Below are 19,090 nucleotides of genomic sequence, written 5' to 3' on the forward strand. Positions count from 1 at the left end.
GATGCGAAATCTGCGTATTGGGCCATCCCAGTTGCTGAGAAAGATCGAGAAAAGACCGCCTTCTCTGATGGGGTTCATACTTATCAATTCAAGCGGATGCCTTTCGGGTTAAAGACAGCGCCTTCATCATTTCAGAGGGCAATTAATTATATCCTCAGTCCAGTCTTGGGGAGGCACTCGTTAGCGTACCTGGATGATGTGGTTATCTACTCCGGGACGTTTGATGAGCACTTACGAGATTTGACTGAGACGCTGGCACTGTTAGATAAGGCGGGGTTCAAACTTAACGTGAGTAAGTGCACTCTGGCATCTCAGAAATTCAAGTTTCTGGGATTCCAGGTGAGCACAGACGGTATCCGACCTGACCCCGACTCCTGTCGTGCCATTGCTGACATGCCTACACCTAAGACAGCAAAGGATGTTCGAAGGTTTCTGGGGGCAGCCGGATATTTCCGTCGCCACATTGAGGGTTTTGCAAGTACAACAGCACCGTTAACTGAGCTTACTAAGAAAAATGTTAAATTCGTTTGGAAACCTGAGCATGATAACGCTTATGCAAAATTAAAAAGTCAACTCGTTACCACCCCAGTCTTGGCAGTACCGGATTTTGATAAGGAGTGGGAAGTACACACTGACGCCAGTGGCATAGCTATTGGTGGGTGCTTAACCCTTAAAGTGCGCATCACTTCATATGAAGTGTAAATCGTTTTACCAGTCAACTGCGCTTCACTTCATATGAAGTGTATGGGTACCGCGCACGATTTGAATGGCCCGCGGTGTAGCTGGGGGTCCCATACGCTGCCCAGGGGCTCTAGTAAACAGCGGCCATTTTGAAAAAAAATCCAGCTCACGCTCCGATGGCATGGGAGGCCTCAGTTTAGCGAGAGTCACCATGGCGAGCGCACGGTCAAACGCCTCACGAGCACGCATCACTCAGTCCCTCACCCCAGAGCAAATAGCCCACGAATTATTCTCTGAAGGTGAAGAAAGTGTGTTTGACGATTCAGACAACGATGAGGATTATACACAGTTATCGGGAGATAGTAGCAGCAGCAGTGAAAGTGAAAATGACCGCCATGCCATGGCGAGGCCTATACGCTCTCCCATGCCTCCTCGCCCATTTTCTACCCCAATTCTACCACGACCTCACAGTTCCTGTGGATATTTTCTGTTTGAGGGTGACGAGTTAGAGGGAGGTGACTCCTTTTCTGGGTTTAGTGACTCAGATCAAAGTTTTATTGAGCCTGTGGCTGGTACCAGTGGTGTAACTGGGCGAGAAATTGTCGCGTCAGCAGCATCTCGCCCAGCCAAGCGCCACCGCATGGCACCAAATGAGGGACCAAGACCCTCGTGTTCACGTGCATCCACCTCACGTGCATCCACCTCACGTGCATCCACCTCACGTGCATCCACCTCACGTGCATCCACCTCAAGTGCATCCACCTCACGTGCATCCACCTCACGTGCACCCACCTCACGTGCACCCACCTCACGTGCACGTAGCCGCCGTGCTTCTCGCAGACGGTATTCAGCTCCTGGTCGCCGGTATGCATCGCTTCCTCGCCGTCTTTCCTCTGCATCTCGCAGGACGCCTGGTGTACTTGAGTGGAGTGATGGTGACGATTTTATTCCTAATATTCCTCACTTTGACGATAAAGATGTAGGGATTACAAACCTTTTCCCTAATCAAGGTGAGGACATGGCTGAGATGGAATATTTTACAGCATTCTATGATGAACCACTCATGGAATACATTGTACACCAAACGAACCTGCATGCTGCTTACCTGATTGAGAGGGAAATCACAGAATTTTCACGACTGCAGCGTTGGAAAAATACCACAGTGGCGGAAATGTATGTGTTTTTGGCACTCTGTTTGTTGATGAAGCACTGTCACAAACATGCAATAAATGACTATTGGAGCAAGGACAAGACAATACCAACACCTTTATTCGGGAAATATATGTCACGAGACAGGTTTCAGATACTCCTCAGGTGTCTACATTTTGGAAGTGTTCAGGACCGAACACCTGATGATAGACTGTGGCGAGTGAGGCACTACATGAACGATGTTATTGGAAAATTCAGAGATTTTTACGTACCAGCACAGAAGCTGGTGGTTGATGAATCTCTCATACTTTTCAAGGGACGTGTTCCATTCAAACAGTACATTCCCTCAAAACGAAACCGATTTGGCCTGAAATTTGTTGTTCTTTGTGATTGTGAGACAGGATACGTGTTACACATGATTCTGTACTCGGCTAGTGATGTAGACATTCCCGGTAACGACGAACATGGATTCTCGGGGAGTGTAGTGAAGACCATCATGGCTCCGTGGATGAACAAGGGACACATTTTATACACAGATAATTACTATACAAGTCCCTTGCTAGCTCGGTTCTTGCTAGAAAATAGAACCGGATTGGTTGGTACAGTAAAGCCACAACGAAGGGAAATGCCTGTGTTTGACAACGACATTGCAGTTGGTGAGTGTCAGAGAAGGAAAAGTGATAACATTCTGTCAGTTCGGTGGAAAGACAAAAGAGAGGTGAACTTGTTGACAACAATTCATGATGGAACAATGGTGAACAGTGGGAAAGTGAGCCATAAAACAAACACACCACTATATAAGCCAGACTGTTTTAGACTATAATATCAACATGCGGTTGATTGATAAATCAGACATGATGATTGGCACTGCAGAGTGTGTGCGGAAGACATGTAGGTGGACGAAAAAAAGTGTTCTTCCATCTTGTGGACATGAGCATGCTGAACTGTTTCAACATGTACCTTGTGAGAACTGGACGTAAGCCCACTTTCCGTGACTTTGTATTTGATGCTGCAATACAGTTATTAGGAAAGTTTGCAAAAGATGTCCCAGGTATTCAGCGGCCCATCATAAACCCACTGTTGCAGCATGCTGGTACTCCACGCCTCGCTCACACTGAAGGCTTCCTAGCACACAAACTTAAGTATTTGCCACCTGGTGTGAAGCGTGCAATAGCCCAACGTGATTGCTTGGTGTGTAAAACAACGACACGTAGAGACAAGAAACGGAAGCTTGTGCAAACATGGTGTGAAACGTGTGGTATCCCATTATGTGCTGTCGACTGCTTCAATGACTACCACAGTCTAGAAATCTTCTAAGTGTGCTTCAAAGTGTGTATAGCGTGTGCGAGTGTGTAAATATGTAAACATATAAGCAGAACATATAATATAATAGACTGTAATGACATATTATATTGCCGTAATTGAAAACATTTGTGTGCGCCTGTGTATACTCAAATATGCAACAATTATTGATACAAAATATGTTCAAACAGTATTTGAAACACAATTAGTGAAAAAAAATTAGATAAAATGCGCTTAGACATTGTAAATAAATAGCGCGAAAATATATTTGTGGCAACTCTGGCTGTTTGAGGACCGCGCGCAACATCTCCCTGGCGTGTACTGCATGAGCGACCATGCAGATTGTGACGTCATCGCAGAGCTTCTCGGCTCTATTGCAACAAAAGTAAGTACAATAGAATTTTTTTTTTATTTTTCCCGTGATCAGTGAACAGAACTTAACAGATTAGCAACAAAAAAAAATTTTTTTTTTCAAAATGACATGCGCCTGTGTGGATAGCAGGATATTAGACCCCGAGCATGTTAAGGGTTAATGCAACGTGATAATGACAATCTTCCTCACCCAGTTGCATATTTCAGCAGGAAGGTTAAGGGTCCGGAGGTCCGCTATTCTGCAACGGATAGGGAAGCTTTGGCTGTGGTAGAAAGTGTCAGGTTCTTTGAACCGTATCTTTTCCAACGACACTTTGTCATTTATACAGATCACAGGGCTTTGACTCATATTTTTAAGAAAAGAACTAAGTGCCCTCGCATGTCACGTTGGTCTCATGAACTAGCTGCTCACTCATTCCAAATACTTTACAAGCCTGGTCCATCACATGTTGTACCAGACACTTTGAGTAGAAACATTGCTACTGTTAACGTAAATCTTAATATTGAAAATATTTCCAGTGAGAAAATGCGAGAATTCCAGATGAACGAACCAAGGTGGAAGGAAATTATTGAACTTTTGGAGGGAGGAAAATATCCGTCGAAGAAACGTAATTTAGCAATTCATGATTTTGAAATGAAGGATGGGGTCTTATTTTATGTAAAGGGACAGCAGGATCGTGCAGTTTTTCAGTTGGTTATCCCAGAGGTGTTGAAGAAGTCGGCGTTGAAACTCGCACATTCGTCTAAGATTGCAGGTCATCCGGGGATTTTTAAAACTCACATGAAAGCCAAGTCACTCTTTTTCTTCCCCGGTATGTTAACAGAGGTCATTAACTTCGTTAAGTCCTGTGGTCATTGTCAAAGGAGGAAAGGTACCCTTAAGGTACAAGCTCCATTGCAAGAATTCCCAGAAATTTTGGAACCTTTAGATCGGGTGGGGGCTGATCTGATTGATCTGCATCACAGTCATTCAGGAAACCGTTACGTATTGGTGTTGGTAGACCACCTGTCCAGGTACACCACACTGATTGCATTGCCTCAGAAGGATTCACGAACTGTTGCAAAGGCGTTCTTAGATAGGTTCGTCACTGTATTCGGTCCCCCTAAAGTGTTAGTTTCTGACTGAGGTCAGGAATTCAATGGGAATATTTTTAGAGAAGTATGTAAAATTATAGAAACCACTTCAGCATTCACGACGGCTTATCACCCTCAGGCTAACGGCATGACAGAACGAACGAACCGGTCAGTTAAAGATATGCTTGCAATTCTTGCAGAGCATGATGCAAATTCGTGGGACGAACAACTCCCCTATGTCCAGTTGGCTCTGAACACTGCCATCCATCGATCCATTAACACCCAACCCCTTTTGCTGTTCACAGGGCATTCATGTAATTTCCCGTCAGGTCTGCTTAACAGACATAATATTGTATATGGGGAAGATTACCCATCAGAAGTTTTAAATAAGATGAAAAATGCATGGAGAATTGCAGCCAGGGCTTCCAAGACAGCACGAGATCGCTATGCTCAGCATTATGACAAGAAGGTACGACCTCTTGAGTTGAAAGTCGGGAGTCTTGTGTTGAAAGTTAATGAGGCGGCTCCTGCCAATCAGAGTAGGAAACTTGCACCTAGATGGCGGGGCCCTTACCGGGTAATTGAAAGAAAAGGTCCGGTTAATTTTGTTATTAAAGGTATTTTTGAAGACCAAGTTGAGAGAACGATTCACATTAATAAATTAAAGCCTTATCACGCGAGGGAGGAACTAGAGCTGCCTTCAGCAAGTCTAATTCCTGACCTGTCTAATGATCCAAGTGCTGAGTCAGATGATGAGGATGACCTTCTGTCAGACCTCATCAGTAGTCAAGTTCAATCTTGTCACCCCATGGTAACAAGGTCGCGAGCTGTACAGTAAATTGTTAATGATCTCCCCTAGTCAGGTTTAGTAATTTCATAATAATTATCCTGTAGAGGCACTGGGGTGTATTTACTGATGTACATGACTCAGGTAGCATACTTGCCTTGCTCTGGGGTTTCCAACTTCCTACACCTCAGAGTAATATCCATGCTTCCGCCATTTGTTGTTGTCTGTTTTTCTCAGGTCTGATGGTACACCAGTTCCAGCCTCCCAGTCACACGTGAACCAAGGATCGAGATCAGCAGGTCTGGGGATGACCCACCTGGCTGATAAGATCGGGGTCTGAGGCACGTTACATAAAGTCCTCCCCCTTGTACCCGGTAACTCGTCAATTGGTTATCCGGAAGGGGTGACTGGCGTACAGTCACCCGGCCGACACCTCACGTCACTAACGAGGTTGTCCCAGTCCAGCCATGCTGTCTTCACGGAGCAGAGTCCAGTCACCATCACAACCGGGGGCTAGCTGTCTCAAGGTCACCAACCAAGCCCACCAGCCGCGTAGTCAAGACTGCGGGAAAACCGGAAGTGGAAGACGAGTGGTCTACGAAGAAGAACGCTAATTGCAAGGACTTGTCAGCTCTTATCAAAACCTGGGGTTGCGTCGTCTGTGGAAACCAAGATGCAACGCGGTGGTCTCAGGTACGAACAGCACTGCCCCTACAGAGTGCTTGCGGAATCGCCAGATGAGGTACAATCCTGTACCTCGGCCCAAGTTCAGCTACACGAGGGGTTGCACGGAAGGTGTACCGGCCCAGTAGTACCGGGATGACAAGTAAACGCCGGTAGATGACGTCGCCCAGGAGCTGAGGCAGGGCCCACCTGTCCTGTCACCATGCCATCCTCTTCAACGCCACTCGAACCTCACTACCAACGCGAGACATCGTGATACGTCGAAGTTGTGCTCTACTGTGGCAGCCATGGTTAACAACAATCCATCAAGACTGTTTGGGGAGCGATAAGAAGAGGTGAACCCGGGTTCCTGTTAGCGGGGTCCACCTGAGCTGACAGCCGCCAGCTGTCAGCTGTCACTCAAGTCAGGTGCGGGTAGTACTAGACCCCCTGTACTGTCCGTAGTTGGCCGAGGCCGGAAATGGAACTTCCAGACGACCAGGATCTTCAAGCAACATGAGGTAGTCCCCGGAATCTACAGCAACGAAATGTCAACAGGAACGAACGAGAGAAAATATTTATAGAAAAGTTTTCATATGAAAATAAACGCTATTAATATAGTAAACTGTGGTAACTCGGAACAGTTCAACTTTTAATTTTCCATCTGATAGTAAGCACCTATACACCTTTGGAAAGTTCTCTGGAACAGTATTAAATGTTGAAAACTAGAACTAGTGAAATAGAGAAATAAATCTAGAAAGTGAACATTAGAAAATGACCCTGTCTCTAGATAAGTTGTATGAGTAAACTGGTTTGAGAACCATCTAGTAGGGTCTCTAGAAACGTTGATCAGTGGGGAACTTTATCTAGATTTTTCTAGATCCTAGATACTGATGGTTATACATATATTTTTTTTAATTTTTTTTTGTGGGTTACTGAACAATAAGGGTGTGGTACACAGTCTGACAAATGTGTTCACCCGCTGTTGTTGTGGACTTGAATATGAACTCTGGGATATTAGGAGTTTGAGGAACTTATATCCAGAGTGTTGTTGTTGGTTAAGGGACATGTCTGTGGACATTGAATTTTGTTTAATAATAAAAATATTTCTGTGTCTTTTCTTTAGATTTTAAGATTGGGATGCGCTGTGGTGGACAGTTGCCACAGGTGTGGAGTGGAACACTAGGTCCCTGAGAGGTAGTGTTCTTCTATGTTGATATAATTTTATAATTTTGTTAATTTTTTTTAATGACATTGATTTTTTTTTTTTTTATTTAATGTTTTGTGTGATGTGTTTGATCTTTATTCCAGGTGGAATACTGGGTTAGCTGAAGGCTATCAGCTGATTTTAGCTAGTTAGTAATTGTTAGGTTGGGATTTCTCCAGTTATTTGTTACTATATCAAGACAGGTATAGGATGTTTTGTCTTCCAGGTAGTTGGAAGGGTACGGGGATGCATCCAAGTTGGATAGTCAGGATTATAGGGACGGTCTCTGTCCTTATGTTTTATGTATTATTACTGTTGTGTTGATAGGTATAAATACATGCTGGGGCACACCTTTTGGGTGTGCCATTACTGTTGTTGGAGTATTGGATGGAATTAGTTAGGATTAGATAATTTCTTTTGTTTTGAGGCATTGGTTGAAAATAGTGTTGGGTTAAAAATGTTGTTTTTGGAGTTAATGGTTAGGGTAGGGCAGGATTTCTGGATAAGAAAAGTGTGTGTAACTTGCTTCACACACAAATTTCTTAATTTCCGAGGAGGGGGAGTTGTAATGATCTGGGGCTCAGCTCATTGGTTCTCCCTTCTCCCCTCTTTTCCCTCTCCTTCTCCCCTCCTTTCCTTCTCCCTCTCCCCTCCTTCCTTCTCCCCTCCCCTTGGCCGTCATTCGTCTCCTCTTCCTCCCCCCCCCCTGTCGCCCATTTGTCAGGGTCAAGAGGTTGACCTGAGGGTAGGGTGGTCTTGGATACCTTGGCTTCTCCCACTCAACTTCCCCCTCTCATCCCCTCTCTTTCCCTCTCATTCCCTCTCTTTCCCTCTCAGCAGCGGCCTTCCCCATACCAGGCAGAGTCAAATGTCCCTACTCCTATCTTAGAGGAGACAGGCTTGAACATAAATTATCAGTTTTGTAAACATTGCTCGCAGGTGCCTGGGCTCCATAGACGCGCCTTGTCCCCCTTCTCTTTAGCTGGAGAGAGCTGACTCAATCTTCAGGAATTCATGTAGCTTTCCACGACAGATCAGTGAAGGTGATTGGCCTGAGATAAGGGCCAAGTCCTTATTGGCCCTAGAGAGCCAGACCTCAGGCCTACGTGTTAAATGGTTGGCCAGTGCCAAAATAATGGGTGGAGCCCTGGGGCTGTATTAGATGGTGGGAGGAGTAATCCTTCCCAGCAATAAGTTGGAAAAACTAAATTTCATCAGTGTGTCTTGGGAGTGTATTAGGAACAGGGCCGCAAGCCCGTATCCTCGGGGCTGAGGGCAGCCATCAACATCGTGGCCGTAGTGCGGGTATTTAAGGTATAGTAGCACTTGAGTTTCGTGCCCTCAATAAATATCCATTGTGCCTCTAGGGGAATAGAATAGGTGATGTGTTCAAATTGTCTTAATTTACATGTTTCATAAAATAAATTGTATAGCTTGTCCAGTGGTATTCACTTAACTCCCCTTTGATATATTTTGCTTCTTTGTCATTTTTAGGTGTTGTATTGGAAGCCCCCCAGGTTCTCCTAACAATTAATCGATACTAAAGTTGCCCTTGGATTTAAATTAGTAACGTAAATTACACAAACTAATTTTCCAAAATTTATTACTGAAATTCATATTACCCGGAGTCCCATGGTTGCTGATTCCTTGCCTTCCTGGGGGATCGGTGATAGACACATTCAGGTATGGTTGGTCGGGAAGGTGGTGGCAGTGCTTTAATGGTTTTTATTTTATAATTAGTAATAAGCGAATAACCCTTGTCCTTGGTGTATCTTCCTCATTTAATATTCCTCTTAGATACGTGGCAGTCCAGTGAGGGGTCATGCTGGACTGTAACAGTGTTAAGCTGGGGTATTGAGTGAAGAGAGACTGAGAATTACAATAGAGAGCGTATAGTACGATTATGAGAGATCACAAGATAACAGGATTAATACTGGGGAACATTGGGTTATTACAATAGAGGCCGCGGTTATTACGGCAGGGTAAGCGGTCGTTACACTGTGGTCACAAGCTGAACAGCAATGCTGTTTGCTCATGCTGCGTGCGCCAGCCTTGGTTGTTCCAACAGTACTATGCCTCTCATACCTGAGAATATTGCCCACGATTTTTTTTTTTAAATGGCGTCTGTTTACAAGAGCCCTGAGAAAGCTAATGTGAACCCTGTGTAGCCGCGGGCCATTTGAATCGGGCCTGGCACCCTATGGCGTATATGTACGCCATGCGCCCCATGGGACATGTTACTCATGGCGTATATATACACCATGCGCAGTTTAAGGGTTAAACAAGAACAACATAATTTACGTGCATCGTCGGAGGCGTCCGAGAATGTGCAAGAAGCAGCGCGACCCCACCATGTGGTGTTCTCGTTACTCAAACGAGTGTTCACTATACAGGACGATTTGATGCCGATCGGGCCGTTCGTTACCCAAAATGTTCGCCTTTTGGGGCGATCGTTATGCGAGGTACCACTGTATATTTAAGTTCTGTATGGCAAATACACTTAGGCATAACAATGAACAGAGGCATGAGGTGAAAGGAAACATGCCCAACTTTGTGTCCTCTATCTGGGAAATAAACCTGGGTCCCTCAACTGTAAGTCAAGTACCCAGACCACTGTGCTACAGGACTCCCTGTTGGAATGTTGTCCATGGTCTCTTTGGTCCATGGGTGTGAACGAGTCCTTGACAACCGTCTTTTCTAATACGTTACTTCTGTTAACGCATTTATTTATAATGTTATAATATAATTTTGCATATAAATTGTTAAATATCTTGTTAGCTTATACTATTAGGCTAAATAAAAACTTGATTATAGCTTCAAACATTAGGTTAGTTTGCAAATAACGTATCTAAAGTCTGTCATATCCTTGGCACTAAAAGTTCTAGATTTTCATTTACCCCCATTGTATATATTGCATTTTATATCCAGTACTGTATAGGCCAGTATGAAATTGTACTTATTGTTTTAATTTCTTATTCTTTCACCAGTTTGTCCATCATGTAATAGACGGTATGTGTGGGGGAATAGCTGTTTCCCAGGAGATGTATAAAGACTGTCCACTTGACAAGTTCTGGCTGGCTGTACAGCAAGTGAAGACTGTTGCACACGATATTGCACTGGGAAAGTTATCAAAAGAAAAGGTAAGAATAAAACTAATCACAATTTTTCTTTCCCCTTTTGTCAATCTTCATGGTTATTTAACCCTCAAACCGCTAAGGGCCCAAATGGATTTAACACCCACAGGCGCAACAAAAAAAAAATTCCAAAAAATTATTTTGTCACATTATATATAAGTATCTACCTGTTTTATTTACCATACCTGTACAAATTTGGCCTCGGGCCGGGCTTGGGGAGTAGAAGAACTCCCAGAACCCCATCAACCAGGTAAATAAGCTGGTATGGTGCCCAAAGACCATAGTGGCCACCAGTAAACAACATGATAAGTTGTGCAAACGACACACCTCCCTCACCAAAATGACGGCTCCCAACGTACTCCTATTGCTGTTATCACACTCTACACACACACGTTATATATAAGTATCTACATTTGTGTTCACCATAGCGAACCACTAAGCTGGTATAGTTATCTGGAGATGATTTCGGGGCTTTAGTGTCCCGCGGCCCGGTCCTCGACCAGGCCTCCACCCCCAGGAAGCAGCCCGTGACAGCTGACTAACACCCAGGTACCTATTTACTGCTAGGTAACAGGGGCATTCAGGGTGAAAGGAAACTTTGCCCATTTGTTTCTGCCTCGTGCGGGAATCGAACCCGCGCCACAGAATTACGAGTCCTGCGCGCTATCCACTAGGCTACGAGGTGAGTGCAGTCAATAAAAGGTGGCCGCACACAGTCAGAAGACGACACCACAACCCTCCCTCCCACATCCTTACTCCTCCCTCCATGGAGCACAGCGCTAAATATCGCCACAATCCAGCTATTATCAGAATCCTGGTCAGTTTTATCACAGTCAGGGGTCTTCTATAATACTATCATCACTAAATAATAGCATGATCATATATATATATTATGGCATTTGTAGGCGATGCTGTGGTCAAAAGCAGAACAGCGGTGCCGTGAGCTCGTGCTGCATGCGCCAGCCTTGGTGGCTTGCTCAATACTGCCGCTCTCACACCCAAGAATGTTGGCCTGGATTTTTTTTTCTAGGTGGCATCTGGCAACTATTGGTCGTCGCTGTACTATAGCTGCCCCTATCCCAGGCGGGGTGTTTAAATTATAGCGCTAGACACGAAATCATATATATATGACATGCGCAGTTTCGGTTTTGCCAATGAAAGCATGCATATATATATATATATATATATATATATATATATATATATATATATATATATATATATATATATATATATATATATATATAATATAATGTGACGGAAAAGTGTAGGAGTGTTGATGTTCGGCAGTCCTCCAATGGCTGGTGTCAATGCCTAGTCACACTTACAAAAAAAAGATAGACTGCTTGGCTGTTTATCTGTGGTAAAGTAAGGGAAGACACGCAAAACACATAGTATGAGCAATGAAACTTTAACATAGAAAACAAATTAAAAACAAAGACAATCCCTTGGCTATGTACAGTGCAAACAAACAAGTAAAAAAATATAACATAAGAATAAAGAATAGGGATGACGTTACTCTACAATAATATAAAGACAAAGTGATTAAAGAGGTGCTGAGAATATAGCGCTAGCTGAGATACATCCACCTGATAGACAGTGTATATCAGTTAGTTGTTCACGGCTTGAGAACACTAGGATATTCTGACTTCAATAGCTGGTTCAAGCCCAGACATCGACTTGTAGAGGGCGCTGAGGTGCAGGTGTGCAGTCGGTGAGTCACCAATCGGAAGCAGGCAAGCTGGGAATGGTAGTTTGCTGGTTGATGACGGAGCCGGCATGGAGGGAGTGTGGAGTAGGGGGGAGTCTTGGGTACGTTTGCCTCCTGGTCAAAACGTTTTGTGCTACTGGTAGACGTATCTTGAAGGTAGCATCTTATTGTTGTATAATATACGTAACTTTATGTAGAGAAGAGCAGGCTCAATCTCTCTTGAAAGAGATTGTCACAAAATATATATATGTCGTACCTAGTAGCCAGAACGCACTTCTCAGCCTACTATGCAAGGCCCGATTTGCCTAATAAGCCAAGTTTTAATGAATTAATATATTTTCTCTAATTTTTTTCTTATGAAATGATAAAGCTACCCATTTCATTATGTATGAGGTCAATTTTTTTTTATTGGAGTAAAAATTAATGTAGATATATGACCGAACCTAACCAACCCTACCTAACATAACCTAACCTATCTTTATACGTTAGGTTAAGTTAGGTAGCCGAAAAAGTTAGGTTAGGTTAGGTTAGGTAGGTTAGGTAGTCGAAAAACAATTAATTCATGAAAACTTGGCTTATTAGGCAAAATGGGCCTTGCATAGTAGGCCGAGAAGTGCGTTCTGGCTACTAGGTACGACATATATATATATATAATATAATTTGTGCAGTTTAAGGGTTAAAGTGTATCTTGTAATCACCTATTTGTATTCACCTAGTTGTGCTTATTTCCCTGAAATTTCATTCACTGAAATCTTCATTTGAAACTGTACGGAGTCTGCCTCCACCACATCACTGCCTAATGTGCAGCAGTGTGTGCCATCACATATGTAATTACCTAAGTGTAGTTGCAGGATGAGAACTATGCTCTGTGGTTGCAGGTTGGATAACAAGAACTTTTCACACTAGAGATGCTATACCGATGATGACACTTTTCAAAACGCTTGTGCTCTCTAGAGTGGAGTACTGCTGCACAATGACAGCGCCTTTCAAAGCTGGAGAAATTGCCAACCTGGAGAGCGTGCAGAGAGCCTATACTGCTAGAATTCACTCAGTAAAACACCTAAACTATTGGGACCGACTAAAGAGCCTAAATCTGTACTCCCTTGAGCGCAGGCGGGAGAGATATATAATAATTTACACGTGGAAAATGTTAGAGGGGCTGGTCCCAAACCTGCACACAGAAATAACATCACATGAGACCAGAAGACATGGCAGAATGTGCAGAATACCCCCGTTGAAAAGCGGAGGTGCAACAGGTACTCTGAGAGAGAACTCTATCAACATCAGAGGCCCGAGACTGTTCAACACGCTTCCGCTACACATAAGGGGCATAACTGGCCGACCCCTCACAGTGTTCAAGAGAGAACTGGATAAGCACCTCCAAAGGATACTTGATCAACCAGGCTGTGACTCATACGTCAGGCTGCGAGCAGCCGCGTCCAACAGCCTGGTTGATCAGTCCAGCAACCAGGAGGCCTGGTCGACGACCGGGCCGCGGGGACCCGGAAGCCCCGGAAGCTCCTCAAGGTAACCTCAAGGTGGTGTCCCGTCTTCCCAGTACTCTTTGTTGTACTTATAACACTTCAAAACTATTGATGATTTTGGCCTAAACCACCTTCTCACTTGTTCCAGTCATCTATCACTCTGTTTGCAAAAGAAAACTTTCTTATGTTTTTTGGCACCTTTGTTTCCTTAGCTTAAATCTGTGTTCTCTTTTTTGTGATGTTGCTGGTTTAAGGAATTTATCCTTGTCAATTTGGTAGATTAATGTTAGAATTTTGTATGTGGTGATCATATTGTCTCTTTTTTTCTTCTATCTTCTAGTTTTGGCATCTTTAACCACTGTGATGCGCCGAGTTTATTGTGACATTTCCCCTGTGTACATGAAATCAAGTGTTCTCCCAAAAATTATTTTTCCTTGTAAAATGATAAATTCCCTTCCCTGAACATGTCTATGTAAAAATAAATACAAAATTCCACTTACCTTGGCTGTGGGGACGTGGACAAGGTGCGCTGTGACTTTATCACGGCTGATCGTTCGTGCGTGAAGCTCCCAGAGGCAGTCACGCGGGCCATTCAAGCATTGCGAGTTGCCACAAATATATTTTCAATTATTTGTTCTATGTATTTCCAATGTGGTATTATTTGTTTTTTATCGTATATGATGCATATTTGTGTTCTTTACAATATATAGGGGTGTAGGGTGTTGTGTTCTTTACAATATGTAATACATATACAATAGAATCTTTATAATGTTCCATGGAACTGTGATACATGTGTCAGTAATGTGTCCACAATAAATGTTTATTGTCGCAATATTACTTGTTAAAAATTCACAAATTACAATATGTACAGTTTCACACTGCACAGTAATACACTGTATTACACTCAGTTCTTTGGAAGTGAGTAATAATTAACGAAGTAGTCTATTGTGATCTGCTGGTAGCCGGTCGGCCGAGCGGACAGCACGCTGGACTTGTGATCCTGTGGTCCTGGGTTCGATCCCAGGCGCCGGCGAGAAACAATGGGCAGAGTTTCTTTCACCCTATGCCCCTGTTACTTAGCAGTAAAATAGGTACCTGGGTGTTAATCAGCTGTCACGGGCTGCTTCCTGGGGGTGGAGGCCTGGTCGGGGACCAGGCCGTGGGGACACTAAAAAAAAAAATCCCCGAAATCATCGCAAGATAACCTCAAGATAACCTCAAGATAGTCTATGGTACACAGAGCGACTACGCTCTCGTTGCACCAGATACAGATAGATTTTCGCTTACTGTTTCTTCGTTCTGTGTGCTTGCATATAACACACTCCCATACACCCTTGGCTTTAGTGCTTGTAGGTGGTATGTAGCCAAGCTTGTAAAGCATAAGGTAGTCTTGAAAAGATTATTGGAAATGATCAACTTATAAGGTAGTCTTGAAAAGATGGCTTTGTATGGTCCCTGACTGGAAGAGATTCAGCCATTCTGGAAGAGATTCAATCATTTTTGGAGAGTGTCAGTCAATCTAGAAGAGATTCAGCCATTCTGGAAGAGAATCAGCTATTCTTGAAAATACTGTATCTATGGAAAACATCACAATGGAAGCCGCTAACACTGTTCATCTATGCTACTTGTATCAGATGCATGATCACTGAATCCAGAAAATGATTCATTTATGTATCATCTACTGTATCCACTTGATTTAACGGCCTTTTATTTACCGATCTGCCGGTAATAACGACCGGTTTGGGAGACCGGTATCTGGAACCTCGTATGCCGGTCTGGCGGTTGATAGGACCGTAGATCGGTATTGGGTTTGTTTTGGCATCAGGGGGTCCTCACATGGCAAGCAGTCCGCCGACCTCTATCGTCCTCTCTCTCACCCTAACTGCATCTCTCCCCCACACCCTCACCCTCACTGCAATTCTCCCTCCACACCCTCACTTCCAGCTTCGCCCCCCCCCCCCCCCCCCCCATCCCAAGTGACCCTTCTGGGACGTGGCTCAGTAGATTGTCAGCCAGACAGCCAGGAGAATCTTCATCTAATACAATAAAACATTCATGAAACAAGTATTTTTATATCTTTTTATTATCCTAATAATATTACTAAACAAAATCTGTAACCAAAAATATATATGATGATGTACATCCAGAATTTAAGAAACAAATCTGGTTAACGGGGTCGAGTGTGTTAGGCTTATCGGAGTGAGCAGGTCCCTCCCCTCCCCTACATCCCATGTACACTCTCTCTGCTTCAAGGTTACGTAGTTCAACTCAACACCCATCCATCCATTCATCCATCCCTCCTCTCCCATCCATCCATCCATCCATTCCTCCCTCCATCCATCCCTCTTTCTCCATCCATCCATCCATCCTTCCCTCCATCCATCATTCTCTCCATCTATCCATCCATCCATCCCTCCGTCCATCCGTCCCTCCCTCCCTCCATCCATCCCATCCTTCCATCCCTCCCTCCATCCATCCATCCATCCATCTCTCCGTCCATCTATTCTGCCATCCCTCCAACCATCCATCCATCCCTCTATCCATGCATCCATCCCTCCATCTATCTCCATCCTCTCCCCACCTCTCCCTCCCTGTCTACCTCCCAGCCTCTGCCTGCCTGCCTCCCTCCCTCCCTGCCCGCCCGCTTGCCCACTCTGCCTGCGCATCCACCCACCAGTCAGCCATCACTGACACAGTGAGTGCATTTGCAGCCGACGTGGTGCATGGATGTCCCTTAATTGCGCAGATATGTCCAACAAAGTCACATAATGAACACTCTAGCCTCATGACAAAACAAAACAATGTGCCATGGTGATGTCACAGGGTAGAAGGTACTAGAGTGGTAGACCAAGTGACTATCTGTACAAAATATATCTTACCTGAATGTTACTTGAAATATTACCGACACTTAACAACTTCGGAAATACCCAAGCCCCGCATTTAACGACCTGGGTACAGCCCCATATAGGCCGTTAAATCCAGTGGATACTGTATATAAATTGGAGATGGCATTGGTGGGCAAGGGTGGCGCTCAGAGCTACAACTGGATATGCTCGCTGTATTGTGCTAATAGGTGCTGTATCGCTTGCATCCAACCTTTGTGTTAGGTTCTTATTGTACCTAGCTTCATCAGTATCATGACCCCTTACGTTCTTCAAGCAATAAGGTCTGAATTTCACCGACAGAGAGCACTCTTTCAACACCGCGTCGGACAGGTGTTTGGGAGCCAAAGGCACGTGTGCCACCCATGGTTGCTCACTCAGTACTAATCCAGCCAGCAGTCCTTGGACATTCTGGGAATTTTTTCCAAGATGGCTGCCTCTCACTGGAGGTCCCAAGAGTCCATTTCGTACGCAACCTACCGCGAGCTCATTTCAACCATGTATGAAAAAATTAAAAATACTTTTGTCGGTTGGTGCCGTAATTGGCAAACGGCATTTGTCGTTTGGCTCAGTGCAATGGTTAATGTCTGTAGTCTCTCCTCGTAACTCTTGTTTTTCAGTTCCGGAAGCCATTTTGTAGCATGGCGCTGCACCTTTTCCAGTTTCTTTATGTGCTTCTTAAGATGTGTGCACCAGCTGCTGCATATTTGAGTTTTGGTCTCACAAAAGTCACGAACAGTTTCTTTAGTACAGGTATTTCACCTTCCATATTTAGTGGAACCTTGGTTGACAACTGCCCTAAAGTACAATTTTTCTGGGGGGGAGCCCCGTTGGATCCCCAGAGCTATCCAGGCTGATATGCTAATGTCAGACTTTCGCGTCAGTTATGTGTATGGAGTTCTGTGGGCCTACTGGGGACCACGAGCCAGAACCTGGCCCCCGTCACAGAGGCACGAGGAACAATGGCCTAGAGAAACCCCCGTGTGGTTGGAAGCATTCTGTGTCTGCCATCTACCGGGTTAGGGACCCAGAAAGGTAGGCATCCCAAAACAAACCCCTATTCTGGTGAAACTGGCTCCAGACGAAGTTTCAGCACTGTGCCTTGTGTGTGGTGACACACAAGGCACAGGCACAGTTCTAGGTGGTGTGTGTGCCAGGAGTGATTCTCCACTACTCAGGCTGCATGCACTTAGGGTTTCCTTCCCTAGGTGCCCAATAAGTACTGCCCTTGGGGCTTGGGGCCACCTTCCACAAGTTCCTTGGGTTCTGTCTCTGCTAGGCTGTATACTGCTTGGTTTTCGGCCGCCCTTTGTGTGCTAGGGTGTTCTGTCTTCCTTGTTCACCTTAGGGTAAGGGGCAGTTTGCACTGGTAGGGGGCGCAGAGTACTGCGCAGCTTGCTTTCACTAATCATAGCATCCGGCTCTGTTCCGCTTGTGTGCACTGTCCTCTTGCAGGGTTTTCTTTTTCTTTTTGTTTGCCTCCCTGGTGGGGGTTCTGCTTTGGTTCTTGCCCCCTGTGTACTCTTCCTTCTTCTGGTGGTACCCCCTGCTAGGTCCCCGTGAGTATACACGTCCTGGGGGTTCAGTTCTTAGAAAGTTGTTTGGTAGACATGGGCGCCAGTTAGCTGGCACCCTGCCTGGGCTTTCCTGAGCATGAGTTCTGTCTCGGGACCCTGGAAATCCTTACGGGGGCGCATGGGTCTGATGGATGTGACCCCTGAGTCCCCCCTCGCTTTGTACGAGTTAGAGGGTTGCTCTGTCCCATTGTCTCAGAGTGACTCTCTCTCTCTGTTTTTGCCTCCGTCTGCTGCCTGTTGGGTCGGTGGCACCTTCGACCCGGAGCCCTGCGAGTTTTGTTGCTTATTTGTGATTCGGTTACCCAGTCCTATGCTGACTATGCGGGTGCAGGCAGCACAGGTGTTGCACATTGGGTTCAGGTGGTTGCAACGAGCTAGGTTGTTTGCTCCCCGGAAGCCCCGAGGCTGCCCTGTTTTAGTTGTTGTGATTGCCTTGGGTGGGATAGGGGTAGTCATAGGTGAGTCGCACCCGACCATAAACAAACGCCACCTGGGAAAAAAATCCAGCGTAGGCCGCCATTGTGTACAGGCCTCAGTTACCCGGCAGACACCATGGCAAGCGTATCAAGTTCCAACGACCGACCGACTCGACGAGGGGTTCATCATGAACTTTGACCGATGATGAAATTAATAAGCATTTGTTCCCGGATGGTGATAAATCTGATATTGACGACTCCGACATTGATCATGACTACACACAGCCCTCAGAAGTGGATACGACCAACGATGAGTGTGAACTTGCAGGTTCCACGAGGGCTAGGCCTAGCATCTTGCCCAAGCCTCCTCGCCCTCACTCGACCCCACTTCATGCCAAACCACACAGTTCATGTGCTACATTGCATGATATTGATGTTTTAGTCGACGAGTCTGAGGAAGGTGAATCATTTTCCGGTTTTAGTGACTTAGAATCGGAAAATAGTTTTGGTGCCGCTAGTGCCAGTGGAATGTGTGGTGTTGCCAAGCAACAATTTGTCGCGTCAGCAGCATCTGGCCGAGCCATGTGGCACCGCATGGGACCACATGGGGACGCTGATGAACAAAGACCCTCAACATCAAGTAATTTTCTG

The 19,090-nt window shown here is 45.0% G+C and overlaps 1 protein-coding gene across 3 annotated transcripts in view; it reads left to right on the forward strand.

Annotated features, from left to right (window-relative positions):
* The window catches only part of LOC123757414 (COMM domain-containing protein 8-like), a 75,649-nt gene that overhangs the window by 25,830 nt on the left and 30,729 nt on the right, over nucleotides 1-19,090 (forward strand). For all 3 annotated transcript variants that reach the window (XM_069327309.1, XM_069327308.1, XM_045740965.2), the window contains exon 2: nucleotides 10,223-10,375. In XM_069327309.1, coding sequence (XP_069183410.1) covers nucleotides 10,223-10,375 — 153 coding nt within the window. The remainder of the gene's footprint in view (nucleotides 1-10,222; nucleotides 10,376-19,090) is intronic.

This window comes from Procambarus clarkii, chromosome 19 (genome assembly GCF_040958095.1).
Source record: "Procambarus clarkii isolate CNS0578487 chromosome 19, FALCON_Pclarkii_2.0, whole genome shotgun sequence".
NCBI lineage: Eukaryota > Metazoa > Arthropoda > Malacostraca > Decapoda > Cambaridae > Procambarus > Procambarus clarkii.